Below are 23,470 nucleotides of genomic sequence, written 5' to 3'. Positions count from 1 at the left end.
TGGCAAAAGTATATCAAGAATTACATGAAAACATTGGGGGAAGTACAACGGCCACTGACCTCATAAAATGTATACTTTTCTAATGGGCGCGGATTTTTCAACTCTGGTGATTGCCAGACAACCCTTGAGACCTTGTACACCTGCCAGAGGTACAAAGAAAATACTTTTCATGTAGTTCAATAAAAAAAATTCTATCTATTACGAGTTCACAATTTTATCGTATTACTCGACTCCTCCCACCATCGCGAGGTTGTCGAACTTGAGAAACCCGAAGAGTCACTCTGAACTGCCCGGGTCATATATCCGAAGAGATAAGACGTTAGAAAAGTGCTTGTAATTGAAGCTGTATGTTGACCACGTAATAGCCTTTGATATTATTATTATTAAATTACTTTCTAACAGTAGCAGTGACGATTGATCAAGAGGAATGCCCATCGATCCCGTAAATATTCATAATATTTGTGTAAACCCGTATAAACAAATAGTTTAATTAAATATTATTTTATTCTTAGGAATATGAGAGAGAGTACTCGCCAAGTGCTTGGAGCAAACGATATGGAAACATGGAAGTTCAGGTGAAATTCCTGCAACTAGCTCACAAAGGTAAAATAGTCTCTCCTTTTATCGTTGTTATTATTATTATTTCTATTGTTATATCCAATTGCAAAATATTTGTAACTTCAATTTCAGTAACTAGTGAAATCCGAAAAAAAATTCCATGTCAATTGGACATTCCATATGGATCGAGTGATCGGACGAAATACGATATCTATGGAACTGATTTACCGAACGGTAAAATAACAAATGCGTCTTTTTGACACTAGGAATATTGAATTTTTTTTATTGAGGGGCTGCTATTTCAGACGCCCCAGTGTTTGTATTTATTCACGGAGGATATTGGCAGGAATGCAGCAAAGAATTTGCGGGATTCGGAATATCTGCACTCGTTGCGGAAGGAATAAAAGTTATTAATGTTGGCTATGACCTGTGCCCAAGTGGTAAAGTAATTTTCCTTTTTTTATTTCCAAACAAAAAATATTAAATCAAAAATTTAAAAAATAGCGATAAATTTGAAGCGCCTTTTGGCTTTGGCTTTGTTCAGTAAAATTATCGGATATCGTCGCACAAATAAAGATCGTCACTGAGGAGATTCTGAAACTGTGCAAAAAAAATGGAGCTAAAAGCGTCTGGATAGGTGGACACAGTGCAGGAGCTCATTTAGCAGCGAGTCTTCTTCATGACGTCGAGTGGCGAGCTCTGATGTCAGAACGCAATTTATTTCAGTCACTGAAAGGTCTAGTCCTAATCGGTGGAATCTACACTCTTCGACCGCTTCTGAAAACCAGTTTCAATGGTCCCCTGCAACTAACCGAGGAGGAAATTGAAAAATTCAGCTTCAATGAAGTGGATGTGACAAAATTGCCACCTGTTGAGGGACTAAAAATCATCGTAGCTGTGGGAGAATGTGATGCCCCGAAATTCATAGAGGAATCGAGACGCTATACTCAGGTATTTTTATAAGAATATCCAATATTTATTTGCCTCCGCATTAATAATAATTTAATAATAATGATTCACAATAATTTTTCTATGATCGTTTTAGCAACTTTTAAAGTTCGTGGATCGAGTGGAGTACATTTTATTACGAAGCAACGTCGATCATTTTGACATCGTCGAGAATCTACCGGATCCCCACTTTCTTTTAACAAAGTCCATAATACAAAATATTCAACAATAAACGTCAAATGTTAAATTATAAAGGCCAATGGATAGAAAATATCTGATATTTTTTAAATGTTTCACTCATAAATAAAATAAATGTACAAAGGAAATAATGTCTTACTATTATCCACGATCCTTGAGGATTTTCACTCTGGACAGAGGATTAATCACTGTACGGGGAGCGGGTGCCCTCGAAAGATTACCAATTGTACTGCTCCTTTGAAGATATGTTGTGGACAATTGAGTACCACGCAATTGTCTAAGAGCAACTGTTTGACTTGGCCTAGGTGTTGATTTCTGGGCTATCACAGCCGAACTATTGCTTGGAGCGGGACCATTTGCCCCAGGTTTCTTCAAGATTCGCATCGTTTGTGAAGTGATCCATTGGCCCATCGTCGAGTCTTTAGTAATGATCCTGAACAGCTTAGGCTGTGCCGTACTCCGACTAACCCCTGATCTCGAGCTTAAGTTCCTCACCACTTGACCTTTCGACGAGGGTGAGGCAACTGCGGCAAATCATATTCAATGTTAAAAGTCTTCAATGGTAAAGAGAGTGTCTAGACAGTATATTAATCATTTAATAACCGTTACCGGCATTTGATGATGAATTATTCTCTGCCAATGGGGTCGTATCCTCCAAATCGATGCATTCAATGGGGTTTTGAAGGCTTATTTGTCTCTGGATCTGCGAACTCTGAGATGTCTTTGGTGAAAAGCTCTCCCAGAAATCAGGGGGCTTTGCGAATGGACGAAGTTTCAATACTGGGGAGCACTCAGCTTCGAATTTATTCGTGTCTATCAAAACCAATGGCATATATATTTATAATAGAGTTAAATTTCATTGACATAGAATATTAAGACGAACCTTTTGTGTCATCGTCCATTTTCACTTCTCCTTCATGCATTGTCTGAGGTACTGGAGAGTCCCTCGCAAGAGATGTTACATCCTCTTGATGGTCATCTGGGTCTTCCAAGATTGTTAGCTCAGGAGATTTACGTCTCTCGATTTGATCTTCAGTAGTCGATGTTACCTGCGACGTTAGGGGACTATCGACTTTGCTCGATGAATTATTGACTGTCTGTGGAGAAGGTGTATCTCGCGGTTCTGACGCAAAGTCTGTCGATACTGTAGCATTTGGCTGAGGGCTTTCTGATTCAGTTTCTGTATTTTCTAGTGCGTGATCAGCACACGCCATACCAGTCTCAACGTTATTTTCCGAATCATCAAACTTTTCATGAACTTCAGTTCTTTCACTGGAGTCAGGTATTCTAGAAGATGATTTTATCTCTGTTATTGGGTTAGTAGTTGTCGGCGTATTCACTTGTGCAGACTGTCTGATCTCTTTCGATTTTTCGTCCTGACTTTGTAGGGTAGCAGGTGAGTTAGTCTTATCAACAAACGGTTTCACAAGTTTATGGGTCTTTATGATCACCTTAACATTTTCAATGGTTTTAATGGAGGGTTTCCCATAAGTGGAGGTCTGTGAGGTCGTCGGTGCAGGTTCGGGATTTCTTTGTATCAAACTTTCAGAGCGCCATCCCTCTGCCTTGAGTTTCTCAGCTGGAATAGTAACGGTTCCTTCGACGTCGGCCACAACGTGATGACGCTGTAGTACTTTCTCGCAAGACGTGTCATCCAATTGATGAACTCTGTGGGGAACACGAAGTGGTGAGATGACAACAGTCTCAGCGGAGTCGGACACATTATCTGAATCATTACATCTCGTTGGATTTCCATTCTGATTTTCCTTGGTTGCTGGAGAATCAATTGACTCGTCTATACAGTCGCTTCCATTGGAGTCATCCCCTCCTGAGGCTTCCGCCTCTTCATCGTCTTCGTCCTCGTCCTTATCCTCATCAGCATCGCTCCCCGTTTCATTCGCATCTTCTGGTATTAATCCTTCCTCTTGTCTCCGAACGAATTCCTCGAAAATTTCATCCATCTTTTTTTTACCTGCAATTTTATTCACCTCCAGCTTCTTCAGTAAGACTGGGTTCTCCACAGCTGGATCTGATTCATTCTCGAGTATCAGTGCGAAGCTGTCTAGTAGATCATCTTTCCTTACCTTCTGCAGATGATTTCCCAGATCTGAAAATGCTTTTTGTGCCAATTTTTCCATATTTTTTTTATGCATTCCCAAGTTCTTTTGTCCATTACATTCTTTAATGCAATTCAAAATATCGCAATAGTCTGGGAAAATGACACAATTAGCAGAGGAAAGGCCACGTTTAACTTTTTTCTTCATGTCCTTTAATTTTTTCATCATAAAACTGATTATCGCCTGATCAACCTCTGGAATACCAGTGACTTGGAGTTTTTTGGGCTTGAAATAACAACGACCAGCGTTATAATCATTACCAGTCAGGTCGCACATTTTTGCATACATCTTGGTCATTTTCTCCTCGTACTTGCACATTTTCATGAAGTCGCTGTTTTCGTCGTCGTCCCAATCCACTTCAGCGTCTCTCAGCTGCTGGATTCTCTCTTGACACTTTGCCATGGCTTTCTCGAGAAGTTTAATCTTGCGATTTACTGAATTTGACGCTTCGCCGTTCTCAACGCCTTCGCCATTCTCGCCGCCTTCGCCATTGTCGGCGCCATGGCCGTTTGTGTTAACCTCTTCCACAGCTGATTCCTCAACAATCTTCTCCTCCTTGGGAGTAACCCTTCCTTTTTTTCTGCACTTCATTTCGCTGTTAATCTCAGAGATGTGAGTGTACACACTTCCTTTGTCCATCAGACAGTCTCTCTTCTCGTTCAAAAGATTGATGAACGCTGGACATTGGACGTATGCAGTATCAGTCTGTTCATAACGTCTCTTCAGCTTTTCAACGATCTTCTTCATGTCAGCACTGCGATCCTTGGTGAGGCAGAGACTCAAAAATTGGGAAAATACCTCAGAGCCAATATCGTTCTTGTCCACTGGACGTTTCTCCTTTATCGTCAGTTGTGGCCTATTGTGAAGCCTCTCACCTAAATCCTCAGTCCTGGACATCGATGGAAGATCTCCGTCATATTTGAGGGCGATTCTCTCAGTAGACGTCGTTTCCATTGCCACCTGGGTAATCGTCTCCTCCACTTCCAATACATCGTTACTTGTTTGACGGTTTGACAGAGCCTTAGTGATCGTTCTAAGTTGAATTCTTTTTTTTGGTAACGAATCAACGAGCTCTGTCGATGCTTTTCGTTTCTTAATCCTATCGTCTTTATGTTTATCAACATTCTGGGGATGTGGAAAATATAAATGAATTGTAAATTGTTTATTGGAAAAATTATCAACTAACATTGCAGGTCGTTTTCAGAATGAACTAACCTTATTTACGCCGACCTCATCGTCCGATGAAATACAAATGAGGTCTGCCATTTTTGCATGTATCAATTTTCGGGACGACAGGAGAAGAAGTCAATTCTACATATGTATATATATTGTAAATCAGCTTAAATCCACATTGACTTAAGATCTTCGACTTTTTGACATTAAAAAATACAACTGAGCTTTCTACACTGTACCCGCCAACTTCACAATAAATGATCAACGTACACATGTACACAAGTTCATACATCCATGCGCGAACCCACTTTCCTTTATTCTTTGAACATTTATTGTCTGTTTGGTCCCTTTTGAGTTGTCACGTCGTGCCGCAGGATGGCGGACAGCGAGTTGAGTTTGTTACATGAAAATCACCCATAGTTCGTGTTATTTTCCAAAATGGCAGCAAAAAGTGGAGGAAACGTTGACTGGTCGTCAATAATAAAACCAATTTTAGCCGCATCTTACGGCTCATTCAACAAAAATGAGATTATCGAGCTCATCAAGGCCATCATCAAAAGGTAGGTTCAATTGTAATATTGTAGTCAAACCCGCAGATTAATGTTGAAAGACTGCGAAAACTACGAATGGCAGTTGCCGAATGACAGCACACAAATGGATTCCTCTACTCCATTGTATTTCGAAAATATCATATTATTAGAATTTTACGATGATCGAGTGACATCGTCGACCTGCAGGAGAAAAAAATTAACATTTTTATCGTTAAACTTGACAGTGAGGAGGAACTTCTGTCCCATGAGGAGCAGTACGATGCATTTTACACGTCCTTTACAGCCCTCGTTGCTGATTACATCAGTGGATGTGCAAATACATGTGAGTTTCTCAATGACCTGGCACATATTCAGGCTATTTTTCGTTCTCCCCATCCCCATGATATTCCTCGAAAATTGTTCCACAATTCGGCGGTTATTAACTTTTCAACTCCGTCGAGTCCAGAACATTCTATCTATCTTTCTCTCTCTCTCTCCCTCCCATCGCGTTCCCTATTATAACGTTCTAATCCCCCCTTTCGTTTGAATTTCAAGTGTCGAAGAGTCAGATACCCACAGTATGTCAGGCGTGCAAAATTCTCCTGACGTATCTCGTGAGAAAACAACCAGCCGATGGCACATCATCGATTCTTACGATGAAACAACTTCTGCTACCAATCCGTGCACTCTGCACTGGCCAGAGCCTCCTGACAAAGACCGATGAAGTGGCATTAATTGCAATTATGAAAAATGCCAATGTACCAGCATGTGTAACAGCAACAACCAATGCATCTACCAATAACGACAAGGATACAACACCACAACCAATTAAAGAGCCGAAGAGGTCAAGAAATGATTTATCAACTTCGATACTCGAGCAATTGACAATGCCACTGCAAAATTTCACGCCCTCGGTTGCGATGAGCAATGATATTATAACAGAGATAAATAAGAGTTTAGGGGAAAGCGATGGAAGTGACGCAGAAAATAATGAAATTAAAATGATCTTCATTGCTAATAATATCAGCACTCTTCAGGGGATTGGAGCTGGTGATACTCTTCTCGACATGTGTTCCAATCTCCCTCATTTGTCCAGATACATGAGAAAATATCAGGCATACATGAACAAAAAGGGCTTCAGTCTACCTGGCAATCACGCAGAAGCACACATTATCAGACACAGTTTGCACGCGGTTGTCAATGACATCAATATCGTTCACAGTGTTGTCTCTCTACCAGTGCTGGAGCCACTGACCCCAGCTAAACTCGAAAAATTGTCACTACTGACAATGTCCTGTCTCTACAGTTCAATAGCCAATGCAACTGCATCAAGTATCGTCGGTGTCTCCAACGCAGTATCTCCAAAGTGCAGCACAAATGCTAGCAACACATCAACGAGCCATCAGAGCTCGAATCACAACCAATTGAGCAAGAATACTGAAGAGGATTATGACTCATTGGCGATAGCCGTTGTGGAGAAGAGTCTCGAGATATTTGGATTAGTATCGAATATAATAAAACACAGTACAAGAGCTGGTGGGCATATCCTGCAGAATCATCTGCTCATTGGGGTCTGGCTATTGGTTGCTGGATTGCAGGCTCAACTGACTGTCAGTAGCTTCAGCAGCACGACCGATAAGACCAAGGAGGAGAAAGGAAAGTCACCCAGTAAAGCCAGGGATGGCACGTCCAGGATTAATCTCATGAAGGTTCAGCAGGGATTTGGAGTCCTTTCAGTTGCTCTTGCATCTCATGCTCTGACACTAATGAGTGCTTTGCTTGAGGATGTCTCTGTTGAGATGCACAATGATACACCACAACCAACGGAATCGGCACCTCTCGATATTTTAGCTACAAGCACTGCTCTTCAACGTGCCATGACCTTCCTTCAAGAGGCACCACTCAATCATTTGTTGTTTTATTTAGCGACAATTAGTTATAGAAAGGTAGGAACATTTTCTTGATAGCAGTAATACAAATTATTCTTTACTTTGTTTTATCAATAGTTAATGAATTGTATTGTTGTCATTTATAGGCTTGTACTCTGAAAAGAGTTCAAAAACATCCCCAAGAAGGTGACACATTGAGTCAATCAGATTCCACAACTTACTACGAAGATCTGTTGAGTTTCTCAGAGAGTTCAACAGACGAAGGTAGCAATTGTCTCAGTAAATCATTCATCCTCATCGTAATTAGTCAGCAATCATTTACTCAATTTATCCAGTGTTATAAAATTGCATGAAATTCTCAAGTGACACTGGTAACGATGTCTTTTTATTTGTACTTTATATATTTTTTTTGGTGAAAGGAAAAAATGTATCTTCACATTAGCGCTTTCATTCTATCCATCTAACTAACTCTATGGGGTATGTTCACGATGTAGAACAAACTGTTATGTCGGTAGAGGAGGACAGTGAGCCTATCTTGGGCCTGTGGTTCGAGGAAACATTGTCACCCTCTGAAGGATCACCAACGAATACAACTAAAGATAGTAATAATGAGGGGGCTGCTGAGAGGCCAACTACCACCATTGTTCCTGATAACAGAGAGCCACACGGGGTAAGTGCAGTATCAACAACAATTGACTATTCAATAAATAAATAAATATTCTTCATTCCCATATTTTTGTGACTCTAGTACATCTCCCTGGCGACTCAGATCTTCCAATTTATGAATCAACATTTGATTGGTAGTCGAAGTTCTTATGTTCGTGAATACGTGATCAATGGTCTTGTGGAACAACAAATGGTGATTCTAGCTGCGATAATACGAGATCTGGATCATGAGACAGCCAGAACTGAAACTGGCACTATCTCTGTATTTTATGGCGCAGCACTTGGTGCCATGTACTCGGAATTTTCTCAAGCACTGAGTCAATACACCCACAATTTATTGGCTAGGAATACTCTGAGTGAATCTCTTCAGAATACACTTCTTCAGCATCTTGGAGTGAGTCCCTGGACGATTGAGGGCACTAGCTCTACCTCCTGGCCACTCCAAGTTTATCCAAGGACGCTCAGTGTTTTGGCGCAAATTTTGTTGTTGAAACCCCAGCTGGAGAAGGAGGCTGCTTGCATCAGCATCTGGCAAAGGCTAGTTACGACGATGGTGGAGAATGTTTGCAATCCACCAGTGACATGTGAACCGGAGAATGAGGATCTCAATGTGGAACATGCTCAGCTCGTTCTCTTCCTATTTCATTCTTTGAATTTGATGCAGAAAAAATCGGTTCTACTGGTCACGGGGAGTGGGGCTGTTCGTTGTAGTGAAGCTGTCAAGACACCAATGAAAGATTCCCAGATTCTTCATCTTTCCAGGCTTTTGTTGTTGCTTGAGTACATGATGAAGCATCTTTATGACGCACCACCATCGCTTCTTGAACAGGTATTCAATATTTCGATTTGCTAATAATTAGTAGATTTTTCGCATTTGATTCCTCAATTCGGATCGATTCATCAGGTCGAATAATAGTTATATTTATTTATTTTTTCTTTTTTTTTCTTTTTTTCCTCTTTTATCCCGATAAAAATCAAATGCAACAGAAAAATATGTAACCAGTGGAGTCGAGGTAACAGGGCCACCTGTGTGATAGTGTAAACTGAGTGGTAGTTTAATTCTCGAACATTTATTTATTGTTTAATGACTCAAGAGTGGACATTCTTCCGTAGATTTAAATATTATAAAAAAATTCGATTCAGGTTCAATGGAATCTTCTCTCAGCCACAAATCTCGTGTCCGACGCTAAAGAAGGTAACAAACAAGCAGCGAGAATTTACACTCCTTGGAAAGAAATTGAGGACAACTATCCAAAAGTTGGCCCACAAGATGAATTCACAATGAAACCACGTTTTTACAATTTAACAAATGCTGATTTCAACAATCAAGATACACCAAAGCTCGATGGCCTCGCCCTGAACTTTGTCCTCGGTACACCGGATAAAATGAAGTATCCCTTGTTAGTCGATGCTCTCATTGACATTCTCAATGTTGTCAATCAAACCCACATATCGAAGAAGGTGGAGTGCAAGGAGGGAAAGGAGAGAAAAGAAAATAAAATGTCAATTACAGGACTATGTGCAACTCAATATTGTTTCTCCATCTGTTGGAGGCTGATACTCATGCTTCCTCCATCAACCCCATACATGGATAAGTTAGCACTTGGTGAGGAAATTCCAGCTGGTCCAATGCTTCTGTACTCCCTAGTCTGGGGGCCCCGAGCTGCCTACAAAACATTCAATGGATGGATGAAAGACTGTCTCGTTAAACAGGGAATGTACACACAGTACGCGGAGAATCTCCTGAAAACCGTGTCATCAACCGTAAATTCAATAAAATACGACGTAACTCTTGCGAAAAATTGCATCAAGACTCTCAAACCAGAGCTCAATCCGTCAGACAGCATCATGCCAAAGTCAACATTACCAAAAGTAAGTTCCTTGACAATTCTAGCATCAGTTATTGGAAAACTCCAAGTGCTTATGGACGAGAGTATTTCAAAAAGTCCCATGGAACAAGACACCGAGTCCACCAACAATAAATCAGAATCATCAAACAATGGGGCTCAGGCCGCGACTCCCAACACCAACAAAATGATCATCGATATTTTGCCCCACGTTTTATCCCTAACTGAAGCTATTCTCGCTTGTTGTCGATCCAGTGTTCTCTATCAGATGCTAGAATCCTCTGAATCTAATGCTGGCAAGTACAGTATGAGAGATTATCTCGTGCTTGATGGCATTACTTGTGTGGCAGGTGCATCATGGGCAATGGAGGCATCAATTGTCACACTTTTGCCCAACACAATCAGATCAGTTCTCGACAAATGGAAAGCCATCAGTGTTGCCCATGTCCCTTGGAACACGTATGCCAATGACATTATTCCAGCTGAGAGCTACATTCTGACTACGGTCAATCATCACATCAGCACACTATCTCAACATGGAACGACATTCTCCATTAATCCATCGCTGAAGAATCTTCTTCATTCCCTCGTGGCTTTCCTCTACGAGTACATAAATCCAACCACTGCAGCTGATTCGGAAATCAGATCTCAGGCAATTGATATACTGATTCCCCTGACGATGGATGCCAGGACGGATTATCTTCAAGAAACAGCCTCGAAAACACTGGCAAAACTTTCGCTAACGGTTGATAGTGAAGCCAGAGCACTGAGAGAACATCTTTATGTACTTAATTACACGTACAACGTCATCCTCGACTACACAACCAACACTGAGGATTCTACCATAAACGTTTCAGTCGATGGGAACATCTTCAAGCAGTGCATCAAGTACTGGGAACAGTTACTGGAACATTCGGTTGGTTGTAAAGCTCTGGACCAGTTCTTTGCTCCCAGTACTAACAGAACTCTCGTCTCAGTTCTCCTATCGATTGCATCACCCCAAGCATCTCAACAATTCAGTACCCATGTTCTCCATTTCTTCAGTAAGCTCTTCAAGACAGCTGAAAAAAATACCGACGGCTCATTGGATCGTCTCTGCAACTCTGTATCAAATTTGGCTACTGTTGACAACGAGAAACTCCAGTGTTGGTTGAGACACGTGATCCTGGGATGTCCTGGAAATTCTACAAATGCACAGGCGAGTGCTGTTGCAAGTAATACTGAGATTACCACGAGTGATTCAAACACTGTTGTCACTGGTAATGATCAACAGTGGCCTTCGCCCCCACCGGCTGCGAGTACACCAGCAACTAGTGCAACAACTACGAAGACCACTACGACGATGTTATTGGAGTCTGACAAACCGAATCAAGTATCATGTACTTCGAATGAGGAGAACCAACAACTGATGCGCGAGAACCACCAGCTTCTCCAGGCATTAACTAATTATATTGTCAAGGCTAACAGTACACTCGGTGAGAATGTCTCAGTGACAATTCTTCGAGCACTTATTCCCCTCGGTTATCACATTCTCTCCCCGGCAATTGAAGCTGTAGGATTTCCAGAGTTAATGCAGGTTATGTCTAACCTCGCTGATGCTGGATCTGACAAGGGACATGTACTGTTGTTTAGAGTAGCAACAGATTGGGTTGAACTGTGCAAACAACAGCTTATGAATAAGGACACTGACACACAAATCTTGGAGAAGCCATCACCATACATCGAAGCAGGCTGTTGCGTCCTGAATTACATATCTGATATTGTTGGAGCTGTGTGCCCTCAGAGACAGTTGCCCAATTTTTCATCAGATCGAGCAACGAGTCCACCATGGGAGGGTGCCGCACCTCTGATAAGCGGAGACCTTAATGACAGTGATTGGGTTGATGAGCTGGTGCATGAGGACGATGACAGTGCTGCTGAAGACTCTGATGAAGATAGTCTGTGCAATAAACTCTGCACCTTCACGATTACACAAAAGGAATTTACAAATCAACATTGGTATCACTGCCACACTTGCTCGATGGTTGATGGAGCTGGTGTTTGTACAGTGTGTGCTAGAGTCTGTCACAGGGGTCACGATGTCACATACGCGAAGTATGGAAATTTCTTCTGCGATTGTGGCTTTAAGGACGATGGATCTTGCCAGGCATTAACTAAACGCAGTCCACAGAGTTTAGAACATCAGGGCCAGGGACATTCATCAAACGCTTCGACGTTCATTGGTAACGGAGGAGCTAGTGGCAGTGAAAACTATAATTTGAATAATAACGCCACGAACAGATTACGTCGGCGTCCTTCAAGCCCCACAGGTTTTGGTGAGAAATTCGATAGGCGTGGGCGGGATAAGGAGAAGCAAGCTGCGCTTGCTAAACAGCTGGAGGGCTCCAAAGACTGGGTGATGACACAATTGTGGTCCAGTGGACTTGTCACATCCCTCGTTGACCTCACCAGAATGTTGATACCAGCTGTAGACGCATCTTGCCAAAAGAATTCACCAGTTGGATGTCACACTCGAGGGCAGAAAGCCCTCAGACAATTGCATACCCTCGAAAAGAAATTCATTCACACTGATCAGTTGATGCTCTCAACTCTGGGCTCTCAGGAGGGTGCCTTCGAGAATGTCAGGATGAATTATTCCGGTGATCAAGGACAAACGATTCGCCAGCTCCTCTCAGCTCATATGATACGAAGAGTTGCCATGTGCTGTCTGTCATCGCCTTATGGAAAAAGACAACACCTAGCCGTCTCTCATGAGAAAGGAAAGATCACAGTTCTACAGCTTAGTGCATTGTTGAAGCAGGCAGACTCATCAAAACGCAAACTAACCCTTACCAGGCTTGCTTCAGCTCCAATTCCCTTTACAGTACTTTCTATCACTGGAAATCCGTGGAATGAGGACTTCTTAGCTGTTTGTGGATTGAAGGATTGTCACGTTTTGACGTTTAACAGCTGTGGAACAGTATCTGATCATCTGGTTCTCCATCCTCAGAGGGAGTCCGGCAATTTCATCATCAAAGCCATGTGGCTACCAGGCTCACAGACACAGCTAGCCCTGGTTACCGCTGATTTCGTCAAGATTTATGATCTAGGAAAGAACGCACTTTCTCCCCAATATAATTTCCTCGTACCCATTGGAAAAATTCGAGATTGTACATTCGTTCACACCGAGGACGATGTGTTCTATCTTCTGTTGATGTCATCAGCTGGATACATCTACAGCCAGGCTATGGATGACGCTAGTTCAGCTAAACATGGACCGTTCTATGTCACCAATACTCTCGACATTTATCATCCAGACATCAAAGATTTTACTCAAGTTGGAGGGGGAGGTGTGTCGATTTATTATTCACATGCTCTTCAACTCCTCTTCTTCAGTTATACATGTGGCAAATCGTTTATCGCACCTCTTAAGAACATGAATGAAGACATCGTGACGGTCTTCATGATTAATATTGCCAGCAATAAATCAAATGGTAACAAATCAAATAACAATCAGCCCCAGCCATTGTGCCAGTGGAGTGAGGTGGCAAATCATCCTGGACTAGTCTGCTCTGTTCTCCAGACGAGCAATAATCCAGTAATATTGATGATCAAACCAGATGTCGTCTTGATACAAGAAATCAAAGTTGTGCCGAAAGCTAAAATTATGGATATGGTCGCAATCAGGCATCCGAGTTCAAATGCCGAGCACAGAACAACATTGATTCTGCTCTGTGAAGACGGAAGCCTCAGGATCTACATGGCTGGTATGGAGCAGACTGGCTACTGGATGTCCTCCAATGTCCAACCAGTTGCAACGATGACAGGAATTAAACAAGCCAAAAAAAAGAAAATTGCGAAAGCTGGAAAACCGTCGGGCTCCGTGACATTCCCCATTGATTTCTTCGAGCATTGCCAAATGATGAATGAGGTGGAATTCGGGGGAAATGATCTACTGCAGATCTATAATGTCGCACAGATTAAACACCGATTGAATACCACTGGTATGTACGTGGTGTCGACGAAAACTATTGGATTTAATGTCGAAGTGGCCAATAATGATCCGACTCTGGTGATGTGCGGTGTCAGAGTACAATTGGGAAGTCAGGATGTTCAACGAGCTCCACTTTATGTCGAAGTTTTTGGAAGGAGTATACGTACATCGTTGACCAGAAGTCGTTGGTTCGATATTCCTCTCACCCGGGAGGAGAGCCTTCAGGCAGATAAGAAATTGACGATTACGTTCGGTTTGTCTCAGGATCCTGATGTCATCATGGTTGATTCAATAAAAATGTAAGTTTTCCTTATGTTAGAACAAGACATCCTCGATTATTTCGGATGTTCCATTTATTAGTTAAATTCTCATTGTTTCAGTTATGGAAAAACTAAAGATGCTTTTGGGTGGCCTGAAGAACCGGAGGAAATACCAGCAGGACAGACAACCTCAGCACCAGCCGTTCCCGGTTCATCGATTGCTAATGATAAAGAAACCGCGGTTGTTTCACCAATAACTCTGACATCAGTTGATAAGTGAGTATTCCGTTATTCTCATATTCACGAGCTTTGCATCGCTCTTCCGCTAGTGCGCTATGTTATTCTTTTATTTACAATGCTTGAAAGATTTTAATTCCTCAATTTCTATTGAAATGCATCAGACCCTCAAAGGAATCAGTGAAAATCGAGCGGTAAGTGATTCACGAAGAGGTTGAAAATTGCTAATGTGTCGCATTTTTTTTTCTTCTGATGATAATTAAAACTACAAACAGTGGGAAACAAAAGAGATCATTTTACTGAATTATTTTCCCAGAATGATATCGAGCATCGTAGATGTGCTGGAATCGTCATTCACACTGACTGCAGGAGATGAGAGTAAATTCACCCTGAGAAACACAGCTATCGAGGTGGCTTCGCATCTGCTGACACTTCCAACTCCCCCAACTGTCCAGATGCACACAATGGCACTTCTCGCAGCCCTCCACCAGTCTCGAGTAGCCTATCACTTACACAAGGATCAGGTTCTCCTCAGTCATGTATTGGAATCCCTAAAATCTATGCGAAATCTTACCGTCACGTGGATGGACGCTGAGAATTTTTATCGCTTGGCCCTTATCGTCCGAAGTATTGCCATTTCTCGTCCCCACAATCTCGCGAAATTTACTGAACAAAATTCACCAATCGCCATTAAGGAAGCTGATGTACCAGTCTTCGAGAGTGACAGAATATCTCAAATTCAGTGCAAACGAAGTGAGAAGGACGAGCATGATTCCAATAACAATCAGCACATGGTTCTTCAACTAATGGACGTGTTCTGGACCCTCCACATGGCTTATCCCAAAAATCTAGCCCTCGCACCAGTCATTGTTCCGGGCTTGACTCATACAGAAGCCATTACTTACGCTCTCGTGGAAATTATTCACTCGTTTACAATGTGCGATATCGAATGGAACTGTGGGCTAGCAGCAAGACTCTACCTTCAGCTTCTTTTATCATCAGACACAGCTGTCAGTTTCAGTGCCAAACAGGCCATCATCAGAGTTTTGAGACCTAGATATAAAAAACGAAGGGTTTTCGTACCCAGTCCCCCACACTGCAGTACCCCAGGTGTTTCCGGTACTGTTAGTGCAGCTGGAATCGAAGAAAAACCACTGGAGGACTCTTCCCTTCGTGGAGAACAGTTGGAGGACGCTCGTCAGTATGATGTCGATACAGTTGAACCAATGGCGTTACTTGGAGCCGAGGGAGATCAGGCAGAAAGACTACCCCATCCACTCGAGGCGCTCCTGGGTCCTGCAGGTTTTCCACACCTTCTCGACCTCCCTGAGGCTGACGACGAAGCCATGATGCGCCTGGCAATTGCACTCAGCCTTCAGGATCAAGAGGGAGGTGGACCGGATTTTCAAGTCCTTCAGCAGGGCTTGGCGAACTTCCAAGGGATTCCAGGCTTGGAGAATCTCACTGGACCTGCCCTCCAGAGCTTGCAGACTCTAGCTGCAGCTCAGGGACTCGGAGCACTGCAGTCAAATCTTCCTGTTCAGGATCCAGCTCGACCTTCAGCATCTGGATCAGTGGGAGGAAACGAAGGCAATTATTCAGACACAACACCGTCAGCCGGTGGCTCAGACGATGAAGCCACTGACAATGGTTCAACAGCCGCGACTGATGCTAGCAGTACACTGAGAACATCACCAGCACCTGAGCAACAGAGGGAGAGTGGTGGCAGTGAGAGTGGAGGAAGTGAACAAAATGTGTCAGGATCGTGTTCATCGTCGTACGGAGATTCTAACAATGAACAGCTGCAAACGAGCAGACGATCAGCTGAGCCAGGCTCCGCAGGCACTGCTGATGTCAATCAGAGTGAGCAGAGCAAGCAGGATGATGCTGAAGAACCTGAAGAGGTCATTGGTGAGTCCGAAGCTATGGAACAAGAGCCTGAAACTGAAATTCCACCACCTTCAGAGGCGTCAACTGAACTACATTCCGTACGACTGTGTCTTCTGGAAAAATTCATGCAGTTCATTCCAGAAATGTCGCACAATGTTTCTGGAGTTCTTTCGATTCCCTATATGCAAGTTATCCTCATGTTGACTTCTGATCTTGATGGTTCGGACGAAAGAGATCGCAATTGTGTCGATAAGTTATTGAATATTCTGACTAAACAACTGGAAATGGATACGACTGATACAAGCGACATCAACAAGCGCACTGATAAACGTGAAGTCCATTTGGTTATAATGAGACTCCTGAGTGTGTTGATGTCACGATCCAAATACAATACAAAGGGACAGAACGACAATTCAACGTTTGTGTCACAGATGACAGCGAGTACTTTGAGCAAAGCTGGTGTCATCAATCACTGCCTGAAATTGCTGACTGAACTGTTGAAATACTGGAAGACAACGTCTACAGAAGATGCCGGCGCTGTAATTGGTGGACAATTACTAAAAGATCATTTGACAACATCTCCACCAGATATGTCACCATTTTTCCTTCGACAGTATGTCAAGGGTCATGCCACTGATGTGTTTGAACCATATCCTCAGTTATTAACGGAAATGGCTCTCAGACTTCCATATCAAATTTACAAATACAGTGCCGATAATAATATATCGATTCAGCCGCTCTTTGATCAGCAAGCTTGGCACTTTTACCTCTGCGAATACATGATGTTGTATCAGACTCCATTCATAAGACGTCAGGTGAGGAAATTGCTTCAATTGATATGTGGTAATAAGGAGAAGTACAGACAGCTTAGGGATCTCCATGCACTTGTATCTCACATTCAATCTGTTAAACAATGCTGCAATAACAGTACCAATCAGATTGGTGGTGGGCTTCCTTTGGACTCACAACAGCAGTCCATTGTCCTGCCTTATGATTCTCTGGTAGAGCTCATTGAGCACCTGAAATGCTGTGTGGAAATAGCAACGAGCCGAACTGGCAATTGGCAGAGATTTTGTCTCAAGCAGAAGACAGTACTCTCGTATTTATTCAGGATTTCAACGCTTCTGGATGAAGGTGTCAGTCCCACTGTCCTTCAGCTTCTCCAGTGTGCCATTTGCTCGACAGCAAAGTCGAGGGAGACAAAGGCCAAGAGTGATTCTAAGGGTGTGACATCGAAGGAGAGAAGGGATCGTGCTAAATCAGAGGACTCTGACATTGAGGCTAAATTTGAAGAGACACAGTGTGTAATTCTTGTGGAGCAGATTCAAAGACAGGTGTCGTCATCATTGCTGACTAAGTTCATCAGGATATTCTTGCTTGAGACTAATAACACCAATGTCAGGTGGCAGGCGCACTCCCTGATCTTGGCTATTTTCAAGAACAGTGGACCATCACGCCAGGAAGCTCTATTAGATCTTCTCTGGAAAATGTGGCCACTCTTGCCAGTATATGGGAGAAAAGCAGCCCAGTTCGTTGATCTCCTCGGGTATTTTTCACTGAAAACACCTGACACTGGTAAGAAGATGCACACGTACATGGAGCAAGCAGTGTCTGTCCTTCATGCACAAAATCAATTGCTCGCACGTCATCCCAGTGCTAATCTCTACACGGTACTGGCCCAGTATGTTGAGCTTGATGGATACTACCTCGAGAGTGAGCCCTGTCTGGTATGTAATAATCCAGAGGTCCCCATGGCAACAATCAAATTATCATCGATCAAAGTTGATTCAAAATTCAAAACAACAACGCAAATTGTCAAGTTAGTCTCCAGTCACACAATCAGCAGAATAATGCTGAGAATTGGTGACCTGAAGAGAACTAAAATGGTGAGGACCATCAACATATTTTATAACAACAGGACAGTGCAAGCTGTTGTTGAGTTGAAGAATAAGCCAGCCATGTGGCACAAGGCAAAGAAAATTACTCTCGCCCAGGGCCAAACTGAAGTCAAAATGGAATTTCCACTACCCATTGTTGCCTGTAATTTGATGATTGAGTACGCAGATTTCTATGAGAACATTCAGGCATCCTCTGAGACCCTACAGTGTCCCAGATGCTCAGCGAACGTTCCAGCTAATCCCGGGGTTTGCACTAACTGCGGAGAGAATGTCTATCAATGTCACAAGTGTCGTGCCATCAACTACGATGAAAAAGATCCCTTCCTATGTCACGCCTGTGGCTTCTGCAAATATGCCAAGTTTGATTATACCCTAACAGCGCGTCCCTGTTGTGCTGTCGATCCCATTGAAAATGATGAGGATAGAAAGAAGACAGTTGTCACGATAAATAATTGGCTGGAGAAGGCTGATCGTATCTACAAAACGTTGACCTCAAATAAACCAACTTTAGAAATGCTCCTGATGAAGATCGCTGAGCACAGATCAGATGGTAGAAATGTCGAGGATGGGGGACAGGTGAGTAATTCGGGTGGTAATACGCAAGTGAATCGAACAATTCAGCTGTTGGCTCAGAGGTACTGTGGAGACTGCAAGACATCGTTCGAGGAACTCAGCAAGATTATCCAGCGAGTAATTGCTTGGAGAAGGGAGCTCGTGGCTTATGACAGAAATCAACGGGGATGTATTCAGCAAAAACGACACATCACCTTCAAGGAGACTGAAGACGAGGAGGAGGAGAAAGACAAGGATTTGGAGGACGACGACGAGGAGGAGAAGATAATGATACCTCCCATAACAGGAAGATGTTACGGCTGTGCAACAGCTGCCACTGAGCATTGTCTCACTCTTCTTCATGCACTGGCGACAAATTCAGCAGCACGCGAAGTACTTTGCAAACAGGGCCTCATCCAGGAGCTGATTGAGAATAATTTACGAAGGGGAACTGTTCAAGTACAGGACGAGGTGCGTCAGTTGCTCTGTTTAGTTACAAAAGACAATATCCAGTCGACCAAAGAGCTTTGTACCTTGCTGATGAATCGTATCACGATGACCCTAAAAGGCCGAGTATCAACATCAGATCTTGCAATGGCTGTTCGTCACGAGATGTCATTATTGGCAGCTCTGGTGCAAAAGGATGATTCATGCTGGGAACAGAAGCTTCGATGTGTCATGCAACTCTTCCTGATGGCCTGCAAGGAGTCTAAGAGTCCAGTTGTCATGGAGAGCCTCATTTTACCCTCATTGAAGATTCTCCAGAGTCTGATAAAACCGGATCAACCGATCTCCAAGAAAAACAAGGACAAGACCATTGAGTCTTTGGCGACAATTCAACCACCACCAGAAGGTGTCAGTATAGATGTTGCTAAGTGGTTAAATGGAGAGTCCAAACACTCTTACACTGAGTGGTTACAACGAATGCCAGCAAAGAAAACATCTCTTCCTCATGGATCTAATAAATCACTCAAGAAGGATGAAGCCAGAGTGCTTTATCTCATGGAGAAATATGGCCATCGCTGGCACTATCGTTGCACTCGACTACGAGAAATTCAACCACTGAAACTAGTCGATGGCGCATGGCTGAAAGAAGTTCTCTTCAATCCAAGTTCGAGATTAGCTAGACAAGTTGCTTGTAACATGGTTGAGAGCCTTTGTCAAGGTACAGAGAGAAAGAAAAAGGTTCTCGTTCTTATGACAGGTTATCTGGAGGAGCTCAGGACAGCTGGAGAAAGCAGTGCTGAATTTTTATCTCTCTATCAGAGCTTAATTCGTCAACTACCCTGGAAACAATTTCTGGCTGTTAGATGTGGGGTTATGATAAAATTAGCTGATTTACTGACTCGTGAAATTCAGGAGCTTCATCGACTGGAGGAGACAACACTCACCAGTGATTTGTCACAGGGATATTCACTGAAGATGCTGACAGAATTACTCGCAACATTTTTGGAACAGGAGAATATCAAGCAACAGTACAAAGGAAGACTAGTTGGTGCCGTTCTCAATGGATATCTCTCTCTGAGGAGATTGGTGGTACAGAGGACGAGATTGATCGATGATACCCAGGAAAAATTACTGGAGCTTTTGGAGGAGATGACCTCGGGTACTGAAGAAGAGAGTAAAGCATTCATGGCTGTTTGTGTGGAGACTGTTCAGAAGTACAGCCCTCAGGATGTTCGGACACCAGTTTTTGTATTCGAAAGACTTTGTTCCATAATATATCCAGAAGAAAATGACGTTGGCGAATTTTTCCTGACACTCGAGAAAGATCCACAGCAGGAGGACTTCCTTCAGGGAAGAATGCTGGGCAATCCTTACAGCAGTCTGGAGCCTGGATTGGGGCCATTGATGAGAGATGTAAAGAATAAAATTTGTCAAGACTGTGAGCTTGTCGCACTCCTCGAGGATGATAATGGAATGGAGCTCTTGGTGAACAATAAGATCATCAGTTTAGATCTGCCTGTGAAAGATGTCTACAAGAAAATTTGGGTTCACGAGGGTGGGGAGTGCGATGCCATGAAAGTTGTATATAGAATGCGAGGACTACTCGGTGATGCCACTGAAGAATTTGTGGAGACACTCAATGCAAATAGCGAGCAAGAAATAAATAATGAGGAAGTCTATAAAATGGCTAATGTCCTCGCTGACTGTGGTGGGCTACAAGTGATGCTCGATCGTTTGTCTGCTATTCATGATGTTGGACGAGCTCGACCACTACTGCAAGTTCTCCTTAAGCTCTTCCGATTGTCTGTGAAGGTGAAGAAAAATCAACAAGTATTGAGCAGACCAGAATTGGGAGCTGTTACTGTGTTTCTTCAGGTCCTCCAGAGATGCCTCGCTACGGAGACATCGGAAACGACCGGTCAGGCTCAAGCTCAAGTAACAGAACAACTTCTGGATATCATGGAGACGATCCTTGCAAATGCAACGTCCCAATCTCTGGAATCATTTGAGGAGTTTTCGACTACACTTGGAGGCCCTGAACACGTAAAAGCTCTCCTCTCATGCACTCAATCCTCGGCCGTCAGACAGAGCAATAATGTTCTTATTCATCTGGCTAGAGTCCTAGCAGCTTTGACTTACGGAAATGAAGAAAAAATGGCGGTTCTTTGTGATTTCTTCAAGCCGGTACTGAATTTTTACGAATTCGATTACGAACACACTCCAGATGATGAACAAAAGCTCGAGCTTTTCTGTGTTCTAACCCAGGGGATTGAGAGAAATGCCATTGGAAATACCCTGAAAGACTATATAATTGACATGGGAATAGTAAAGGATGCCTTTGAATACATCACAGTCTACGCTCCCTGTGTGAAGCCCACTCTGGTGCGTACAGACAGTGATGAATTGAAAGAATTTATCTCAAAGCCAGCACTCAAATACATTCTCCGTTTTCTCACTGGCTTGGCAACACACCACGAATCAACTCAGCTCGCAGTATCACCAGTAACAATTAGCATAATTCATCGACTGGAGCAAGTATCATCGGACGAGCATGTTGGATCACTAGCTGAAAATCTTCTGGAGGCCCTTTGCACCAACACCAAAGTCGCCCAATTGATCGATGAAGCAAGACAGCATACACGAAGTGAGAAGAAACGCCTGGCAATGGCAATGAGAGAACGTCAACTTGGTGCCCTTGGAATGCGCACAAATGACAAAGGCCAAGTGACAGCAGCGAGTGGTGGTACTCTTCTTCAACAGATGGAGGATCTCGGTGAAGATGAGACCGGTCTCGTGTGTGTTATCTGTCGTGAGGGCTACAAATTCAAACCAAATCTGGTACTGGGTATTTACACGTTCACAAAACGCTGTAATGTCGAGGAATTTGAGACGAAACAACGCAAGACAGTGGGCTACACGACAGTAACTCATTTCAACGTTGTTCATGTTGATTGTCATGTATCAGCTGTGAGATTGGCGAGAGCTAGAGATGAGTGGGAGAGTGCTGCACTCCAAAATGCCAATACCAAGTGCAATGGCTTGCTGCCACTCTGGGGGCCACAGGTCCCAGAGTCAGCCTTTGCCACTTGCCTAGCCAGACACAATACTTATCTCCAGGAATCAACTGGCCACAGAGATATTTCCTATTCCTCGACCATTCACGACTTGAAGCTGTTGCTGTTGAGATTTGCACAGGAGAAGAGTTTCCATGATGATACAGGCGGTGGTGGGCCTCAGTCCAACATGCACATCATTCCTTACCTCACTCACATGGCTCTTTATGTCATGAATACCACCAGATCTGGGGGAAAGGAGGAGCAGCAATTGGCGAGCTACTTGAGATCCTCACCTTCAGCATCTTGGCTCGACAACTGTTACGATGCTGAAGGCCCTCATTATCAGGCAGTTCTTTCGCTTCTGATCCATCCACCAGCTCGATGGCAACAAGAGAAACTCATTCATTTGAGGAGGCTGATTGTTCTGGCCCATCAGAGGTACCTCGCACCCTCTGGGCCCACTAAAACAATTGCTGAGACAACCGCCAAGGATTACTCTGTTTATAAGAATTCTCTTATCTTCTTTGGACTCATCGATGCCATTTACGGATATTTCTTCAAAGACCCGAGTCTTTCAACTAAAATGGCCGCGTCACAGCAACAGTGGTCCATTGTTTTGGCTGATTATATCAGGGAGAATGATGAAGCAATGCTCAAAGCTTCTGAAAAAGTCATCGTCACTTACCGAGATGAACTGCTGCCTTGTGCATCCTTCGATGAATATTGTGATGTAGTCGGTGAGTATTTGGGCATTTCATGCATTTAATTATCTCCATAATTAGTGCTATTGAGGTATTTATTTTTATTTTATGTGATTACAGGTTTGCTGGGAGAGATACCCGACCTCTCTTCCTTTATAACTGATCTCCTGAAGAGCTTTGTTTAATGAAAATAATGAAATAAAATACTACGTACTTTACTATGCAAGAAAAACTATATCTGAATTGTCATTGGCTTTTTTCGATTTCTGTACACGAAGAAAAATATTAACGATCTTTTCGATTAATGTTAATTGCTATTTACTACGATTATGATTGACATCTCGTGGTGTATCGCTTCATTATTTATGCATTCATAGTGTTAGTTTAAAGTAAATGTGGAATGAAACAATGAGGTTATGTGCTTCGATGAAATTGAATCTAATAAAATGTTTGCAAATGTTATTACTACATCAGTGATAGCTCTTCAATATATCCCCCTCATTATTTAGGACACATAAAGAAAGAGTGAG

The 23,470-nt window shown here is 42.9% G+C and overlaps 3 protein-coding genes and 1 non-coding gene across 8 annotated transcripts; 3 read left to right on the top strand and 1 right to left on the bottom strand.

The window, feature by feature from the left end:
- Positions 1 to 56: 56 nt before the first annotated feature.
- Positions 57 to 1,835, top strand: Kfase (Kynurenine formamidase). The gene is made up of 7 exons (XM_064128245.1): positions 57 to 149; positions 403 to 442; positions 513 to 603; positions 691 to 792; positions 864 to 998; positions 1,103 to 1,509; positions 1,604 to 1,835. Exons 2-7 carry the CDS (start codon positions 428 to 430, stop codon positions 1,736 to 1,738), a joined length of 885 nt encoding a protein of 294 aa, XP_063984315.1. The 5' UTR covers positions 57 to 149; positions 403 to 427; the 3' UTR covers positions 1,739 to 1,835.
- Positions 1,224 to 5,398, bottom strand: LOC135166108 (death domain-associated protein 6-like). Of its 2 annotated transcripts, XM_064128103.1 has the most exons (5): positions 5,037 to 5,398; positions 2,588 to 4,946; positions 2,314 to 2,517; positions 1,844 to 2,228; positions 1,224 to 1,365 (listed from the first exon to the last, which is right to left on the bottom strand). In XM_064128103.1, the coding sequence occupies exons 1-4, from the start codon at positions 5,085 to 5,087 to the stop codon at positions 1,846 to 1,848; spliced, it is 2,997 nt and encodes a 998-aa protein (XP_063984173.1). In that variant the 5' UTR covers positions 5,088 to 5,398; the 3' UTR covers positions 1,224 to 1,365; positions 1,844 to 1,845. The 2 variants fall into 2 exon arrangements, with proteins under 2 accessions (XP_063984173.1, XP_063984172.1); XM_064128102.1 differs by lacking the exon at positions 1,224 to 1,365 and having other exon boundaries at positions 1,511 to 2,228.
- Positions 5,399 to 5,401: 3 nt separating this feature from the next.
- On the top strand, positions 5,402 to 23,408 carry LOC135166099 (E3 ubiquitin-protein ligase UBR4). Of its 4 annotated transcripts, none has more exons than XM_064128076.1 (11): positions 5,402 to 5,554; positions 5,770 to 5,867; positions 6,080 to 7,470; positions 7,560 to 7,677; positions 7,929 to 8,083; positions 8,162 to 8,908; positions 9,223 to 14,198; positions 14,280 to 14,435; positions 14,561 to 14,590; positions 14,713 to 22,976; positions 23,061 to 23,408. In XM_064128076.1, the coding sequence occupies exons 1-11, from the start codon at positions 5,433 to 5,435 to the stop codon at positions 23,123 to 23,125; spliced, it is 16,122 nt and encodes a 5,373-aa protein (XP_063984146.1). In that variant the 5' UTR covers positions 5,402 to 5,432; the 3' UTR covers positions 23,126 to 23,408. The 4 variants fall into 4 exon arrangements, with proteins under 4 accessions (XP_063984146.1, XP_063984145.1, XP_063984147.1 ...); XM_064128075.1 differs by having other exon boundaries at positions 7,908 to 8,083; XM_064128077.1 differs by lacking the exon at positions 14,561 to 14,590 and having other exon boundaries at positions 7,908 to 8,083.
- On the top strand, positions 9,018 to 9,151 carry LOC135166302 (small nucleolar RNA U109). The gene has a single exon (XR_010299652.1). It is a non-coding gene; the product is annotated as a small nucleolar RNA U109 (small nucleolar RNA).
- Positions 23,409 to 23,470: the final 62 nt, after the last annotated feature.

Source organism: Diachasmimorpha longicaudata, chromosome 9 (assembly GCF_034640455.1).
Source record: "Diachasmimorpha longicaudata isolate KC_UGA_2023 chromosome 9, iyDiaLong2, whole genome shotgun sequence".
NCBI classification, from domain to species: Eukaryota; Metazoa; Arthropoda; class Insecta; order Hymenoptera; family Braconidae; genus Diachasmimorpha; species Diachasmimorpha longicaudata.
The sequence above is the reverse complement of the archived record's forward strand: the minus strand, read 5'-3'. Positions and strand labels throughout refer to the sequence as shown.